The following is a 15,592-nucleotide window of genomic DNA, read 5'->3' as shown; positions in this document are numbered from 1 at the left end:
GTGATCGATTAAGAATATTAATATTATTTAGTGATCCAAGCATTCCCAAAAAGACATGTCATATTCAAAGGTCTTGTGAAGCCACCACCTCTAGAATTATAGTTGGTTCACGACAATGACCAATATATATCTCATACCATGCAATTGGGCATTTCTCCCATTTCTAGTGCATACAGTCAATACTCCCTAACATCCCTGGAAATCCACGCTACTCTCCAATTGATTATAATCGACCAATATTGGTCTCGTTTGGTGCCCTTAGATACCAATCACCAAAAACTTTTATAATTGCTTTGACGAAAACTTTAAGACTTTCTATTACAGTGTTTTTTTCCAATTCAAAGATATTTATTAGTAAGATCTGCAGGAATACCATATGCAAGTATCTTGTAAGCTGCAGTAACATTTTGAAGGCAAGATAAACCAAGAACACCAAGAACATTTATCCTTTGTTTGAAATATGGATTGTGAGCTTCCACCGCATTTATGATCCGAAGAAAAAGACGACGACTCATCCTAAATCTCCTTTGAAATTGACTTTTAGTGAATTTAGAATTTTCAGCAAAGTAATCATTATATAGCATTAGTTCACCTTCCTTTCGATTATGATTGATGATATTGTGACCAAAAATAGAGTCACGACACTCCATTCTCCGCTCTTAATTAATTGATTTTCTTCAGCATCCATGACACTGCAGTAACAACTTGAAAGGCGAACATGGGAGTGTCATCATCAAATTCAAAAGCATCATAAAAATTAAAATTAGAATGATTCATGATGAACTTTAATGAAATTAAATAAAGATTTGAGAGAAGAAAATGATGAGAAAAATTGTTTAGATATATGAGAATATTTATAGATGGATTTTTTAAAAAAAATTTAAAATCTTAAAATGTTGGTGGTTATTTTTTCAAAATTCAAGATCTTAAATTTTGAAATGTTGATAGTTATTTTTTCAAAATTTAAAATGTTGGCGGTTTTTTTCAAAGTTTGAATTTTGAATATGCTTTTCAAAAATCAAAATTTTAACAGTATCATATAAAACTGAAAATTAAAAATATTCATATAAATAAATTTTAAATTTAAAAATTTTAACTTAAAATTATATCTTTTAACTTTCATATTACTTCATTAATTTTATAAATTACTCATATTAATTGTATAATTAATAACATGATTATATTATATAAAAAATAACTAAATTAGTTATATAATTATATTAAAATTAGTTTAATACAAAATATATTAAAATATAATTGGCTCTTTTAAATGGTTTTTACTATTGAAATGCACATAAACAAAAAAGTTATATTGATACTATTCAAAAAACCATTTATCTATTTGGCTATTCAAAATAGCATCTCTCCTTGAAAATGCTCTAAATATCTTATATCTATATTGATTTTAGTTTCATACTTTATGTTCTAGGTAAAATAATATTTATTTTTTATATGGATTAATATGCATGTTAAGATCTTATTTTAATTATAACTTTGAATATTCTATTATATACCTACCTAATATGCATGCTAGGTTTTTGTTTTAACTCTATTGCAAGTTTAAGTGTTTTTTCTTTGATTTAAAAAGTGCATGCAATATATATTACTTATCATATCACAAATAAAACTTATACTTATTAGAAAAACGAAATATATCAAATATATAATATAATCCTTATAATAATGCATGAACAGTTTAATCAAAGCTCGTAACAAATGTATTCCTACATAAAAAAAAAAATTCAAAGGAAAGCCTTCGACTTCTCAGGCAAAAGGACATGTCCAAATTACAAAAATTCAAAGACATGATTGTATGTTTGTCCACATTTTATAGGGCAATACAAGACATGGAACCTACATGACCTGTCGAAGAAAATGATCCACACATAAGGAAATAAAGATATATGTATCTAACCTTTTAAAAATAGAAAAACGTTTTTAAAAAACATCTTTTTATTGCATATAATTATAATAATAATTGTAATTGTAAAATAAAATAAAAAAACATGGCCTTTTCGTTGTTGATCTATTATGTATCCTCTTAAATTTCACTATTTATTATGTTACTATTCATAGCCATTTTTTTTCTTTCTAAGTCCTCTGAATTTTTATTATTTTACATTTTGGTCATTAAACTTAGATTTTCTTCATTTTCATCCTTGCAAATTATGTTAACATTATTTTATGTGTTATGATCCATTTTCACTTGGATGCTCTCGTGTATCTAATATATCATGAAATATTCTTATATTAAAATAATATTCAATTTTGTTAATTTGAATTTTAGGTTATTCATATAAAGAATTGAAAAAATAATTATATATATATATATATATATATATATATATATATATATATATATATATTGTTGTTTCAAAAAAGAGAAAAAAACCCTTAATTTCACCTCTCAAGTTTCAAACAATACATTACATGGTCTTTATTAGTTTTTATTAGTTTAGGTTTTTATGTAAATTTTTTTTTCACATTTCAGTCTTTTGATATTGCCGTGACCGTGGAGTGGGGATCGAAAAATAAGATGAGAGAGAAAATATTTGATTAACCACATTTCATTTATGAAAGGCTAAATTTGATATAAATGGATTTTTTACTTTTTAAACATGTTGAAAAAATGGATGTGTTGTCAATTTTTTTTTTAGTTATGTTTAAGTTTGCTCTTTAGAGATTACTAGTTCGAGTACCACAAATTTCAGGATCACTGAAGGCTTACATGATCATTAACTTTAGGGCCTTAGGAGATTAGTCGAGGTGCGTGTAAGCTGACCCGAACACCAACAGTTAATAAAAAAAAATCTTGTGTGTTTGAGATTATAGTAAATGTTGTTTTTCAAAGTATTTTTATTTAAAATACATTAAAAAAATAATTAATACATTAAAAAAAACAATAAAAAACAATAAAATAAAGTTAAAAAAAATCTAAAAAATATACTCCAGCCACACAAACAAACACTTCCTCACGCACATCACATATTATAAGAAACTCTAAAACGCGAGCGGAAAGCACTATAGCTTTTCCCATATGTTTTTTTTTTCATTTTACATGTTTTTTTCAGAATTGTTTTTGTTGATTTAATTTTTAAAATATTAAACTGGTTGAAAATTTAGTTTTATAGTTTTTTTTCTTTAATACACTGTGGATTGCTACAGTGTTCTCCACAAGGTTTTTTTTTGTTATGATTTTTTTTAAAATTATCTTTGTCAATTTTATTTTTTTAGTATTAAATTGGTTGAAAATTTAGTTTTGTAGTTTTTTTAAAAAAATATAGTGGATTGCAACAGTTTTTTTCCATTTAATTTTTTTTATATAAATTCATAACAATGTATAAACTTATCACAAGCCCACAGCAACACGCCGGAATTGCACCTAGTCAATTATTACTTTTAAACTGGAATATTAGCTTTTCTCTTCGTTGATTGTTATAATTTGATACAGTGAGCACATGGGCGCAGCCTAGTGGAGGACAAGTCGTAAGTAATTGGATGGCATTTCGAATCAAATAAAGCAGTCATCAGAACATCAACACTTCGATCGATTTTAGATACGGTCAAAATGGGATCATTAGACCAGGAGAGGACAGTTATCATTATCTCCGGCCTCTTTCAAACAACTTGTTAATGTGCTGCAGCATAACGGATCTTATCGTTGATAATTCAGCATTTCTGTCTTCTTTCTTGCCTGCCCTCACTTCAATAATAAAATTGTAAATAAATAAATAAAATATCTGCCCCATCCATCGCAGATACAGTGCATTGGCTCAAATTATTATGCTCTTAAATACTTTTTAAAGTTTTTTTTACCTATTAAATTCATTCAAAACTATATGTTTGATTCAATCATGATATTGTTTTTTTGTGAAATATCTATTTCGGTTTTTTTTTCATAAATAGGAGCTTGCGGCCTATAATTAGCGTTCAAAGTTGATAATTAATGGGAATAATTTTAAAGTAAATATATTTTATAGAGACATCGTAATCGTTTTACAAATGCAAAAAACTTATAATCATTTTGCCAAAAGTATCTGAAAATGTTAATTGATGTTTTTCAAGATAATTTTAAATATTTTTAACATGTTGATATCAAAAATAAAAAAAATATTATTTTAATATATTTTCAATAAAAAAATATTTTTAAGAATACATTGCGTCACAATATCAAATATACCGTTACTAAGTTTTCATTAAAAGTTTATTTACATGTTTAAATTGATATATTTTTAAGTGTATTTTAAATGTTTTGATGTGTTTATATCAAAACTAAAAAAAAATTATTTTAATTTATATTTAAATTAAAAAAAAAACTACACAGCAATCACAAACACCTCCTTACCAGGGCCTTTTAAAAAAAAGAAAAAAAAGGATAGGACACGCCATCTTATACAGGAAAAAATGGGTTTTACCCGTCCCTGGACTCTGGGGTATGGGTAATATTCAAAATGTTATTAACATTTTGAATCAATCCGGGATTTTAGATTCTGTTCGGAGTCAGAGTTGAACTGATATTTTATTAAATTTTAAAAAATAATTTATTTTAATTTATTAGTTTTAGTATTTTTGAATTGTTTGAATGGATTAATGTTAAAAATAAAATTTAAAAAATAAATTAATATATTATTTTAATATATTTTTAAATAAAAAATATTTTAAAAAATTACTGTGCTTCCTTAGATATTATTAGCCAGGACGTACAATCAGTAACAATTGTCCCCTGAGACGACCATTCCATCCTCTTATCGTCGAAGCTATCCCCAGATCCCCCATCGCTTTATCACATCGTTGACACTACGTTGTAATAAAATGCCTTGTCATAATCACCCTCGAGTTCCGATTCCACATGATTAATGATAACATTTTATTTTTTTTGGAAGTACCTAATAGTTAATTTAATAACTAAGATTAATGAATCTCAAGCAAATATAAGAGAAACCAAATAATCATATATATCCTCGCTAATTTCTCGAATTCTCTCATGGAAAAAATTATAAAATTAAAAACTCTATAAAACTTCTATGTTCCGGGAAAAAAATTGATTTTTTTAACATAAATTATCTTGTGATATATACTCTTGGACCCCCTCCCCTCACTAATACCAATAGCCACATAACCCAAAACATAAATTTTATTTTACAAATTTCGTTCTGGATATAAATATCTAATTCTATGCGTGCAAGCTAACTTTTATATATATATAAAAAGAAAACTCTCGTAGCCGCCCATGTGCCGATGTGGGAGCAACCTTAGATTCCACGCTTTTATCATGGGGCAGAAAGTCCTGAATTGAACTAACAATGTGCCGACGGCTAGTTTCTTGACTTGGGGTGAGAGAGAGAGATTAGACCTTGATTGATTTTCCAACATTGATATTCAATGGTTTAAGTGAAAATCATCGTCAACAACAATTATGCATGTTCCGTCTACACACGCACGGTTTTTTCAACGGTTTTGGAACGAACCGGAACACGAACGCAAAGGCAAAAGTCTTTCACGCAAGCGCTAATTATTAAAGAGACAGAGAAGGCTTTCCAAAAAAAAAAAAACTGAAGAGGGAATTAACTAATTAAAAACACAGATTGGACAAATGATATACGTGCAGATTAATAATAATAATAACTGTAATAAGATTCCACCAAAGGAAAGCAAGCCTGCTGTTACAAAATATAAATCCAATTATACCCTCAACAAGGTCGTTCCCTGAATCTACCACATCTATACAGAGTAGCGGCTACTGGACTACACCTAACACCCCCACCCAGAATCCAAATTCATCACCGATCAGTCTCGTGTTAATTCTTATCTACGTGCGCTCTCGCACGCGCACACTCATAGACTTTCAGTCTCGTGTTACCGTGCGATGGCCCTCCAACACAGTCAATTCCCATAATTATTACTTCAAAACGGCTTCTGCAGATACATGAACATGTCCTGAAGCGGCGACATCTGATGATTCCCCTGAAATTGAGACGGGAACGGAATATCCATGGTGGCATCCAAGTAATTATAAGGATTGCTCTGCACCTCGCACGTGAATTCTGGCGACACCACATGCTCCGAGCAGCTCGAATCTGCGTGCAGCCTCGGCACAGAATCTGACGTGTCGAAATACACGTAATCATTCACCGTTCCTGTCGCCGAGGACGGGGCTGGTGGTGGCGGCAGCATAACCACCGACTTCTTCTCATCCTCCTCGGCAATCTCCGTCGGATTCTCTTTCTTGACGCTAAGATGCTGCCCTTGCCTCTCAATTGTGCCTTTCTTGTTGTGTATGCGACAGAGTACCCAATCGTCCAGCTGCAAACAATCAGGACCGTTGGTTTAGCCGAATGATCATCAGAATCAGAGCACACAAAATGAAATTAAATCCAGTCTTATCCAACGAAGAGATAAGGACGAATATTTTCCTTGACTGGAATTAAAAGAACTAAAATGATGGCTTCAACTTTGCTGGTGTGACAGTAACAGTCACGGCTACCCTCATTAAAAAAATAATAATAAATTTAAGCCAAGCAGCATCTGCGGGCCACCAAATTTAAGACCACAATTTTTGCAAAAAATATGTGATTAATTAGGTTGATGATTGGTAAATCCAAGTATCGTCATGGAAAGGCCAAAGCTGTCATTTCAACCTCGACGTCCATATTTGGAACCATCTCATGCATGTAAATGTCGAAACTGTCCCTATCTATGGTTGGGGTGACGAGTATACCCTTAAGCTGTTCTTCTTGCGAACGGAGCGATCCACCTCGGCTAGGCGATACTCGTGCATGATCCAGTTCGTTTTCTCTCCCTTGGGAGCTTTTCCTGCGTAAAATACCAAAGCTTTCTTGATCCCAGCTGTCTTTGGCTGCCCGATCGGCTTGTCGGCTCCCGTGGCTTTCCAGTAGCCCCTCCCCGCAGCACGATTCGGTCTCGATCCGTTAGGGTACTTCCTGTCCCTCGGCGTAAAAAAGTACCATTCCTTTTCTCCGTACAAGGCCATACCTGTAATTTGGCATAACAAATAACAAGAAGGATGAAAACTTGTAATCAACTGGTGAATTAAAGAGCAGGATTAAAACAAGAAGAGCTCATTACCCGGGAGATCCCATGGGTCAAACTTGTAGAGATCAACTTCAGCAATAATAGGAACAGCAATGGGCTGCGATGTGCATTTACGGCAGAGATAGTGCAGCACGAGCTCCTCATCCGTTGGATGGAACCTGAAACCTGGTGGTAACTCTAGTGTCGCCGCTGTCATTTTTTTGTTGTTGACCTTTCTACCCCAACTTCCCTCCCTATTCTTTTTGGCCTCTCCCTTCGTCTCTTTTCGGTGGGTCTAATACAGTGACGGCGCCTGAAACTTAGAACGCAAGGGAAGGGCATGAATTTATAGGGGAAAACGAGGGAGACTCGGCAGGGATTATTTCTAGAATACAGGTGGGTGGTCGTGTTTTTTCTCTTTTCTTCACCAATATTGCGTGAAACGTGGCAGGTAATGAAGTGGGCAAGCGTGCGTGTCAACGGCTCACATAGGGAGGTGATTTTGTCACTGCTTACGATACTTGTTTTGGACTGTGGTGTTAAGGTAGACTGTAGAGATCACCCAGTCGGTTCGAGCGAAAACAAAAATGAAAGATAATAAGATATTATTCCTTGGGATCTGCATGTGGGGTCGGCACGCGGCAGGGTTTGTTATAAGTTTCTTGCCTTTTGGTGTTTTCTTGGATACGGAGCCGACAGTTAAACGGTGGATAAAGTGTACACGTCAGGAAGAGCCACGTGCAATTGGCCCGTGTGACCTGGCGGGGAGAGAGAGAGGGGTCGCGTTTAAAATTGCGATGAATTTGAAAATTATTTTTATTTGAAAAATATATTATAATAATATTTTTTTAAACTATTATTTTTAATATAATTTAAAATTATAAGAAAATCAATTTAAACTGAAAAAAATTAAAAATACTTGTTAAGCACAAAAAAAAGGACAGTGATGGATTATAAAAATTATTTCGAATTCATATTTTCATCGTATTATTTTCGGTTTGGACTGGTTTTTATAAAAGAAAATTAACAAAACTAGTTTTAAAAAAAATCAAAACTGAATCAGAATCGGTTCAAACCAACCGGTTTTAGTTCATTTCGGTTATTTTAGAACAAAAACCGGTTCAAACCGATTTGGCTCAGTTTTTTCAGTTTGGCTCGGTTTTTTTGTTTGGCTTGGTTTTTTCCTATTTGAACCGGTCGGTTGTTTTAAAACTCTAATCGGTTTCTTTCATGTTTTGATTTTTTTGGTTATTTTTTTTTATTTTTCTTGATTTTTTGTTTTTTTTGCTTATCCCTATTCTCCATCGTATTTTCATAAATTACTAGATGTCATGCCTGCGCGATGCCGCTGGCTTGTGGCATGTTTGTGCGTTGTCATGGATTTATTAAAAAAATAAAAATAAATTATATGGATAAAAACTGTTGCAATCCACAATATTTTCAAGGAAAAAACTACAAAACTAAATTTTTAACCACATTAATATTTAAAAAATAAAATGAACATAGAAAAATTTGGAAAAAATCATAACAAAAAAAAATAAAAGGAAAAAAAAACCATGCATGAAAACATTGTAGCAATCAATAGTATTTCATGAGGAAATCTACAGTTGTAATTCTCAACCAACTCAATATTAAAAATAATAAAATCGATAAAGATAATTTTGAAAAAAAATTATAACAAAAAAAAATCATATGGAGAAACACTGTAGCAATTCACAGTGTTTTAAAGAAAAAAACTATGAAGCTAAATTCTCAACCAGCTCAATATGAAAAAAATAAAATCAACAAAGATAATTAAAAAAAACAAAAAAAATCATTAAAAAACCGTGTGGGGAAACACTGTAGCAATCCACAGTGTTTTAAAGGAAAAAAACTACAAACCTAAATTTTCAACCAGCTCCATATTAAAAAAATAAAAACAACAAAAAAAATTCTGAAAAAAAAATAAAAAAAACAAAAAATAAAATGAAAAAAAAAAACATGTGGGGAAAGTTAAAGCTGAATTCTCAACCAGCTCAATATTAAAAAACAAATTTGATAAAGATAATTTTGTCGAGAAGACAATGTGGGGAAAGTTAAAGTTGAATTCTCAACCAGCTCAATATTAAAAAAAAATCAACAAAGATAATTTTAGAAAAAAAAATATACGGGAAACACTATAGCAAAGCAAAAACCATATGGAAAAATAATGTAACAATCCACAGTGTTTTTTAAAAAAAAACTACGAAGCAAAATTAACAAAGACTATTTAAAAAAATATATATTTATAAAAAAAAAAAGAAAAAAACTATGTAGGAAAACATTGTAGTAATCCATAATGTTTTTAAAAAAATTATAGAACTAAATTTTCAACTAGATCAATATTAAAAAAAATCGACAAAGATAATTTTTTAAAAAATAAAAAAACAAAAAGGAATAAAAAATGGAAAAAAGAAGAAGACAATCTTAGAAAAAAAAAACATGTAAAGCCAAAAAAAAAAGGGGGGGTGCAAAACAAGAAAAAAATGTGAGAAAGAAAGGAAAAAAAAACAAAAATACAAAAAAAAAATTGAATAAACAGGACAAAAAGCAAAAGAAAAAAAATTAAACATCTTAATATTAAAATATGTTAGTGGTAAAAAAAACCAGAAAAAAGTTATATTAGATTTAATACCTAAAGAGCCCCTAAAATCTCAAAATTACAAAAAGGCCATTAAACATGTTTTTAACTAGAAATCATCACCGAACTTCTCGTCCAAATTCAAGCAAAAACACTCCCCTTTATTCAACCAAACACATGCAAAATTCAACCAAAAACACGTCCAAAATTTAAACACATGTATTCCCTCCTTAGCACAATAATCAAACACCAAGAACAGCTTGCACTGCCTCATTTTATTCAGTTTCAGCATCTCTCCCATCATTAATTTCTATCAAAGCCAGCATAAAACAGGTCAGGCGATTCCACGTTCAAATTCTCATCAGCTTCAGTAAAGTCCACAAGATCAAATGCCATCGTGAAATTTACACGAATGATCCATTCCCATTACCCTGTCAACTAATTCCAAGGCCGAGACGAACGCAGCTTTCTTCGTACCCCAGGAGGCAGTAACGCGATTGCAGTAGTTCAATAGGCAAAAAAAGAAGTGAAAGTGTGATTTAAAGTAAATTAATACTAACTCATCTTTGAAACTGGGCAAAAGCAAAGTCCTATATAATGAGAGATGAAAAGGTTCGATTTTACCTTGGAAGCCATGATTTGAAGGCCAGCATACTTGACATCCCAACTGAACTCTGTCATGGCCCAACCAATCCCACCAAAACAATGAGCATTGCTAATGACGTACTTCAAATTATGTTGCACTAATAAGGAAACCACTAGAATAAAGAATTATATGAAATTGTAAGTTGACAACATAACCTCACAGGATCTTCTACAACTGTGAAATTCGGTTTGAATTAATCATGCACATAACCAATAACAGCAAGGCTGTGCATCCTCCCATGAAGTCTGCTGTTCTCTCCCTTCAGGGCATGGCAAGCTCTTCTACAGCTGCAAGAACAACTTCTTCAGCACAAACTAACTTACCTAGCTCCTTGCATAGACGAAGAAAACCCATCCAGATCGAGAAATAAAAATAGCCCATTGCTAAATAACGGTAACACTACAAATTAAATTGGGGGTTTTGATCGGAAAAAAAATTGTGACCTGTGTTGTTGAGTTACAGGCGAGCGAGGGGGACCACGGTTACTTTGTTCCTACACGAGAGGGAATCAACGCAAGACAGTAAAACAGAAAATTGAGAAATCGGGTTTTTGAATGCAGGAGAGAGAGAGGGTGACAGGTGATGCGAGTGCTGTGTCTCCATTGTATTATATAGAAGGGTACTTTAGTCATTTTCTTTTTACATTTTTTTTTTGTTTAACTATGTAGTAAAAACATAATTAACCGTTAGAACTTAGAAGTATACCGTGTTCTTGAAAGTTTTGAAAAAAAAAATAATAATTTTTTTTTATTATTAAATCATTCTGATGTGTTGATATTAAAAATAATTTTAAAAAAATTAAAAAAATTTTATTTTAATGCATTTCTAAGCAAAAAATATTTTGAATTGTCACCGTTACCACAATTCCAAATAAACCCTAGCCACGCACAGCACGGTGAAAATTTTATTTCACAAGTTTTATTTGGGTATTACAAACAAAAAAAAACTAAAAGCTATCGGTTTTTTACTTTTTATCAAGAAATAAATTATTATGAATTGGAAAAGTATAAAAATAGAATTATTATTGTAAAAAAAAAACTTGTTAAGTATGCAATTGAGTGTAAATTTATTTTTTATACATGATACATTTGGTATTGAAAGAATAGTTAAGGACAAAATGGTTTGTTAAGGTTTTCTTTGCTACAGAATAAATACTAATTTACCATTCAGGGTACCATTTTAACATTTAGGTTAGGGGTTTCTTTTGTCTTTTTAAAAATAAAAATAAACAGTGGAGTTACAGTTGTACACTTGGAGAGAAAAAAAAATATACATGTGTTTAGGGGCTTCTTCGTCTTTTTTATTGAAATAGTGCAAATACATAATTACCCATGGGTTTCGAAAAAATTAAGGTTACATGTAGGAGTGTTTTTGTCGTTTTTATATGGTCTTGTTGTAAATATCGGGTAGAGTCAGGAGTAATTTGATATTTATATGTATATAAATTATTATTTATATTTAGAAATAGCTGGTGCATACTTAGCACGTGCCAACAAGTAGGCGCCGCCTTTGCCTTTCAGGTAGAGCATGCGGCTCCAAAATAGAACCGAAAGTCACCTTCCAGGGTGGCGTTCGATGTAGCTTGCCACCCAAGCACAGTGGCGAGGTGCCTGTGCCGAGGCGACCCGCAAAAGAGTTTCGGCCAGGGTTTTTTCCCTCCCTCCCTCTTTCCTCTTATAAAATCGTGTTGCCCGTTGCAAAAAAAAAAAAAACAAAAACAAAAGGTTTGGCTATTTATCTATTATGTTAAAGTAAGTCCTTATTCTTTTAATTGTAATGTGTTTGTCTTTTAATTGTAATGTGTTTGGCCTTCAATTGTTTATTGAGTTAATTTTTTTTTAATTTCTTTCATCAATTGATTTTTTTTATCAGATTTGGTCCTCATTCTTTTAATTATAATATATTTGGTCTTAAATCATTTATCAAAAAAATTTTCAATTACATCCCTTTGCACCTGGTTTTTATATTAGATTTGGTTTTTATTCTTTTGATTGTGATGTATTTGGTCTTAAATTCTTTATTAAATTGATTTATCTTTAAATTTCATCAATTGACATTTATTGTTATTTTTAGTTGTTCTTATATTTTTCTAGATTGAGTTGTTTTTCAATTTTATCCCTTATGATTTAGATTTATTTTATATGTGTGTCAAATTTAGTTCCTTTTCTTTTTAAATCGTTCTTTTTAAATTTTTAGTTTTTAAATTGCTTTTTTTATTTTTTTTTCAAGTTCATCCTTAATTATTTTTGTTGGTTATGAGTTTTATATTGTTATTTTTTCAGATTTGACTTTTATATTGTGATTCAATGTCATGATCTATATTACAAAATTCTAAAAGTTGGATTGGGATGGCTTCAGTGATTTTTCATTATTTTTTAAAATTTTCATTCATCATCATTGAGTTCGTTGGAAATTTGTATTCTTTGTTTTTTTTGTTTTGATTCATTTGTTAATTTGATTTTTTTTCAATCTTGTCTTCAATTCAAGATTATTGTTTATTCTTTTTTTTTTTTCAAATGAGGTCCTTATTCTTTTAATTGCTATTTCTTTGTCCTTCAATTTTTTTTATTTCATCACTCGATATTTCAATTATTGAGATTTGGTCTCCTAAGTTTTTCCCATTATTTATAAGCCCTGCCCAGCAGTCGATCTGAGATAATAATAGGATCACAGGTCAAGTGGGTTGATTCAAGTTAACTTAAGCCAACCAAATCCTTTTGTTTTATAAATTTGTTTTATAAAAAAAAAAATCAAATTGATACTATTTTGAAAAAAGAAGAAGGAAAATGGTCAATGAGTTTTGACTGAATTTTCCTCGGGCTAACCAAAACATGGGTCAACTCGAGTTTTTGACAGTCTTACACTTAGTTAATTCTCCTCTAATTTCTTTTGAAGCTCAACCCAGACATGGGTTGAACCATCGGGTCGAACTAAGTTTTAAAATAATTGTTTTTCAAATGCGATGCTTATAGTTTAGTCAATGCTTACGGTCATAAGTTTGAAAAGTTTACACGGGTTGATATCGTTTTCTTTCTTGATTACATCATTTGAAGTTGTTCGTTTTAAAAAAAAATCTTCGTTTATTCAGGTGACCTAGGTTTCTGAAGTCGCTTTTTTAAATTTTTTTTTTACTCTCTCCTTCAAAATTCATTTATTTTTAAAATTAAACTTATTTTTTTTCTATTTAGCTTTCTATTTGGTTATCATGTCCTCCCGGTCCTTTTCATGGCTGTGACAACCTTACTTGGTTTTGTTGGTCCTTTGTTCTTTAGTATTTTTTTTTCATTGAATTTTTTATGATTTTATTATTCTACGTGTTTTAATTCTTGAGAATTGATGATTATTATTTTTTTTAGTTTTTTTATGATATCAGGTTGTGGATTTTTTTAAAAAAAAATACAATAAAGCAATTTTTTTAAGCATTGCAAAAATGTGATTATTCCAATTAAAGAAATATTAATACGACAAAATTTTGATTAACTCGGCTAAATCTTTCCTTTTCAAATTGCGCTGGATTAACAATAGGATGAAAAAAGATTAAAACCATGAAGTTTGAATAAAAACAGTTGAAATGGATTAGCCTATGAAATGTAAGTTGATTTGATGATGTAAGAAGTCATGATTTTTTTCGAAAGTGGTTCAAAGATTCGATGTGTTTGGTAACATCAACGTGCATTAATGGAAGAGGATGAAATCGCAACCGTTGATCATGATGATAAACGAGGGGGATTCGGTTCATCCCAATTTGGTCGAAAAACATGGGAGAGGTTCGAGGCGGTCATGACTTGTTAATTTAATTATTGTCCTTTAGTAAAGTTTATTGCCTAATTGTCTAAATCACAGCGACAGGTAGATAAATGGTGTCCATGCCTTGTCAGACACTAGGCATGTTCTTGCAAAATAAAGTCATTAATCTCTCATTGAATTCAAAGCAACTATGTGCGCCCCCTTTACAGCAAATTTAAGTGGAATTTTTTTTTTTAAATGATATCCTGATTTTAAAAATAAATTATTTTTAAAATATATATATCGTTTTAATATATTTTAAAATAAAAAATATTTTGAAAAGCATAAAGACTATTTAGATCTGATTTGTTTTTGTGTTTCAAATGTTGTTTTAAAAATATTTATTTTTTTATTATTTTACTTAAAATTAATTTTTTTGATATTTTTATATTGTTTTAATGTATTAATATTAAAAAAATATTTTAATAATTTTATTTTAAATAATAATTACCATATTTTTAAATACCGTGTTCTAATTTAATGTATACTTGGAATTATGTTATTTGTTTTTATCACATAAAACTTGCTTTGGGTGGGAAGGTAAAAAACAGGAAGTTTACAACATTAATTACAAGCAATGAATTTGAACGGAGTAGATTCATTATTTTTTATTTAATAAATTTGTACAAAATAATTAAAAGTAGTCTGGAGTCCAGCTAGATTCACATAATAAAAGTTCTCGTATCTCAGAATTCACAAGTACTTTTTTGTTTCCTCGATGAAACTCTCGTTGCGGGGAGAATTCCTTCTGGGTTTGTAGCAACAAATTCTTTTATTGCGATGTTCATTTATCAACTGAGTTAATTAATAACCGTTCACCTGAGTTAATTTGATCAACTATGTTTGATGTCTTCAAGTTAGATCATTTTTTTTTACTAAAAAAAAAGTAATATATAGATGTTATTAATATATTTTTCAACAATAAATACAAATGGTGACGTGAAAAGAAATTACTACTTACGTATAACAAAATTTAATTTAATGAAGATTATATGCATTAATAATGATATATAAATTCTTAAGTTAATTTTAATATAATAAAAAAATAAGATAATGTTGCAATTGCTACATTAAAACTTAATTTTTTTAGTCTTTATATAATATTTTTAAAAAAAATAACAAAAAAAATTTATAGAAAAATAAAGATAAGAGAAAAAAAAAAATATAAATAAACTAAGTGTAGAGTAATAAATATTCAAAGTGTAAAAAATAAAAAAAATATATTGTTTTTTCAAAAACAAATGGTGATGAATTAACAAGAATAAAATGATAAATATATCAAGTATAAAGAGAAGTTTTTTTCTCTTAAAAAAATTATAAATTTGCCATTGCTACACTAAAAAATTTTAAAAATTACAAATATATAATTTCTATTGTAAAAACAAAGAAATACATATTTTTCACCACTACATTAAAAAAATGGAAAAATTTACAATTATACAATTTATACAGCAAGAAAACAACTTTTTTAGTGTATAAAAACATAAAAAATTGCCCCTTTTTTAAATTTAATTGAAATAATTCAGAAA

The 15,592-nt window shown here is 29.9% G+C and overlaps 1 protein-coding gene and 1 long non-coding RNA gene across 2 annotated transcripts; both read right to left on the bottom strand.

The window, feature by feature from the left end:
- Nucleotides 1–5,585: 5,585 nt before the first annotated feature.
- On the bottom strand, nucleotides 5,586–7,483 carry LOC133694999 (NAC domain-containing protein 2-like). Its single transcript, XM_062116725.1, has 3 exons — nucleotides 7,087–7,483; nucleotides 6,719–6,993; nucleotides 5,586–6,303 (listed from the first exon to the last, which is right to left on the bottom strand). The coding sequence occupies exons 1-3, from the start codon at nucleotides 7,247–7,249 to the stop codon at nucleotides 5,905–5,907; spliced, it is 837 nt and encodes a 278-aa protein (XP_061972709.1). The 5' UTR covers nucleotides 7,250–7,483; the 3' UTR covers nucleotides 5,586–5,904.
- Nucleotides 7,484–9,771: 2,288 nt separating this feature from the next.
- Nucleotides 9,772–10,848, bottom strand: LOC133693207 (uncharacterized). Its single transcript, XR_009842096.1, has 2 exons — nucleotides 10,721–10,848; nucleotides 9,772–10,564 (listed from the first exon to the last, which is right to left on the bottom strand). It is a non-coding gene; the product is annotated as an uncharacterized LOC133693207 (long non-coding RNA).
- Between the last annotated feature and the right edge of the window lie 4,744 nt (nucleotides 10,849–15,592).

This window comes from Populus nigra, chromosome 5 (assembly GCF_951802175.1).
Source record: "Populus nigra chromosome 5, ddPopNigr1.1, whole genome shotgun sequence".
Lineage (NCBI taxonomy): Eukaryota > Viridiplantae > Streptophyta > Magnoliopsida > Malpighiales > Salicaceae > Populus > Populus nigra.
This window is presented reverse-complemented; position numbering and strand designations above follow the sequence as displayed.

Coding starts and splice junctions, on each gene's coding strand:
- LOC133694999 (XM_062116725.1), bottom strand. CDS start 7,249: ATGACAGCGGCGACACTAGAGTTACCACCAGGTTTCAGGTTCCATCCA. Junction 6,994..7,086: donor TGACCCATGGGATCTCCCGG/GTAATGAGCTCT, acceptor GCCAAATTACAG/GTATGGCCTTGTACGGAGAA. Junction 6,304..6,718: donor GCAAGAAGAACAGCTTAAGG/GTATACTCGTCA, acceptor GATTGTTTGCAG/CTGGACGATTGGGTACTCTG.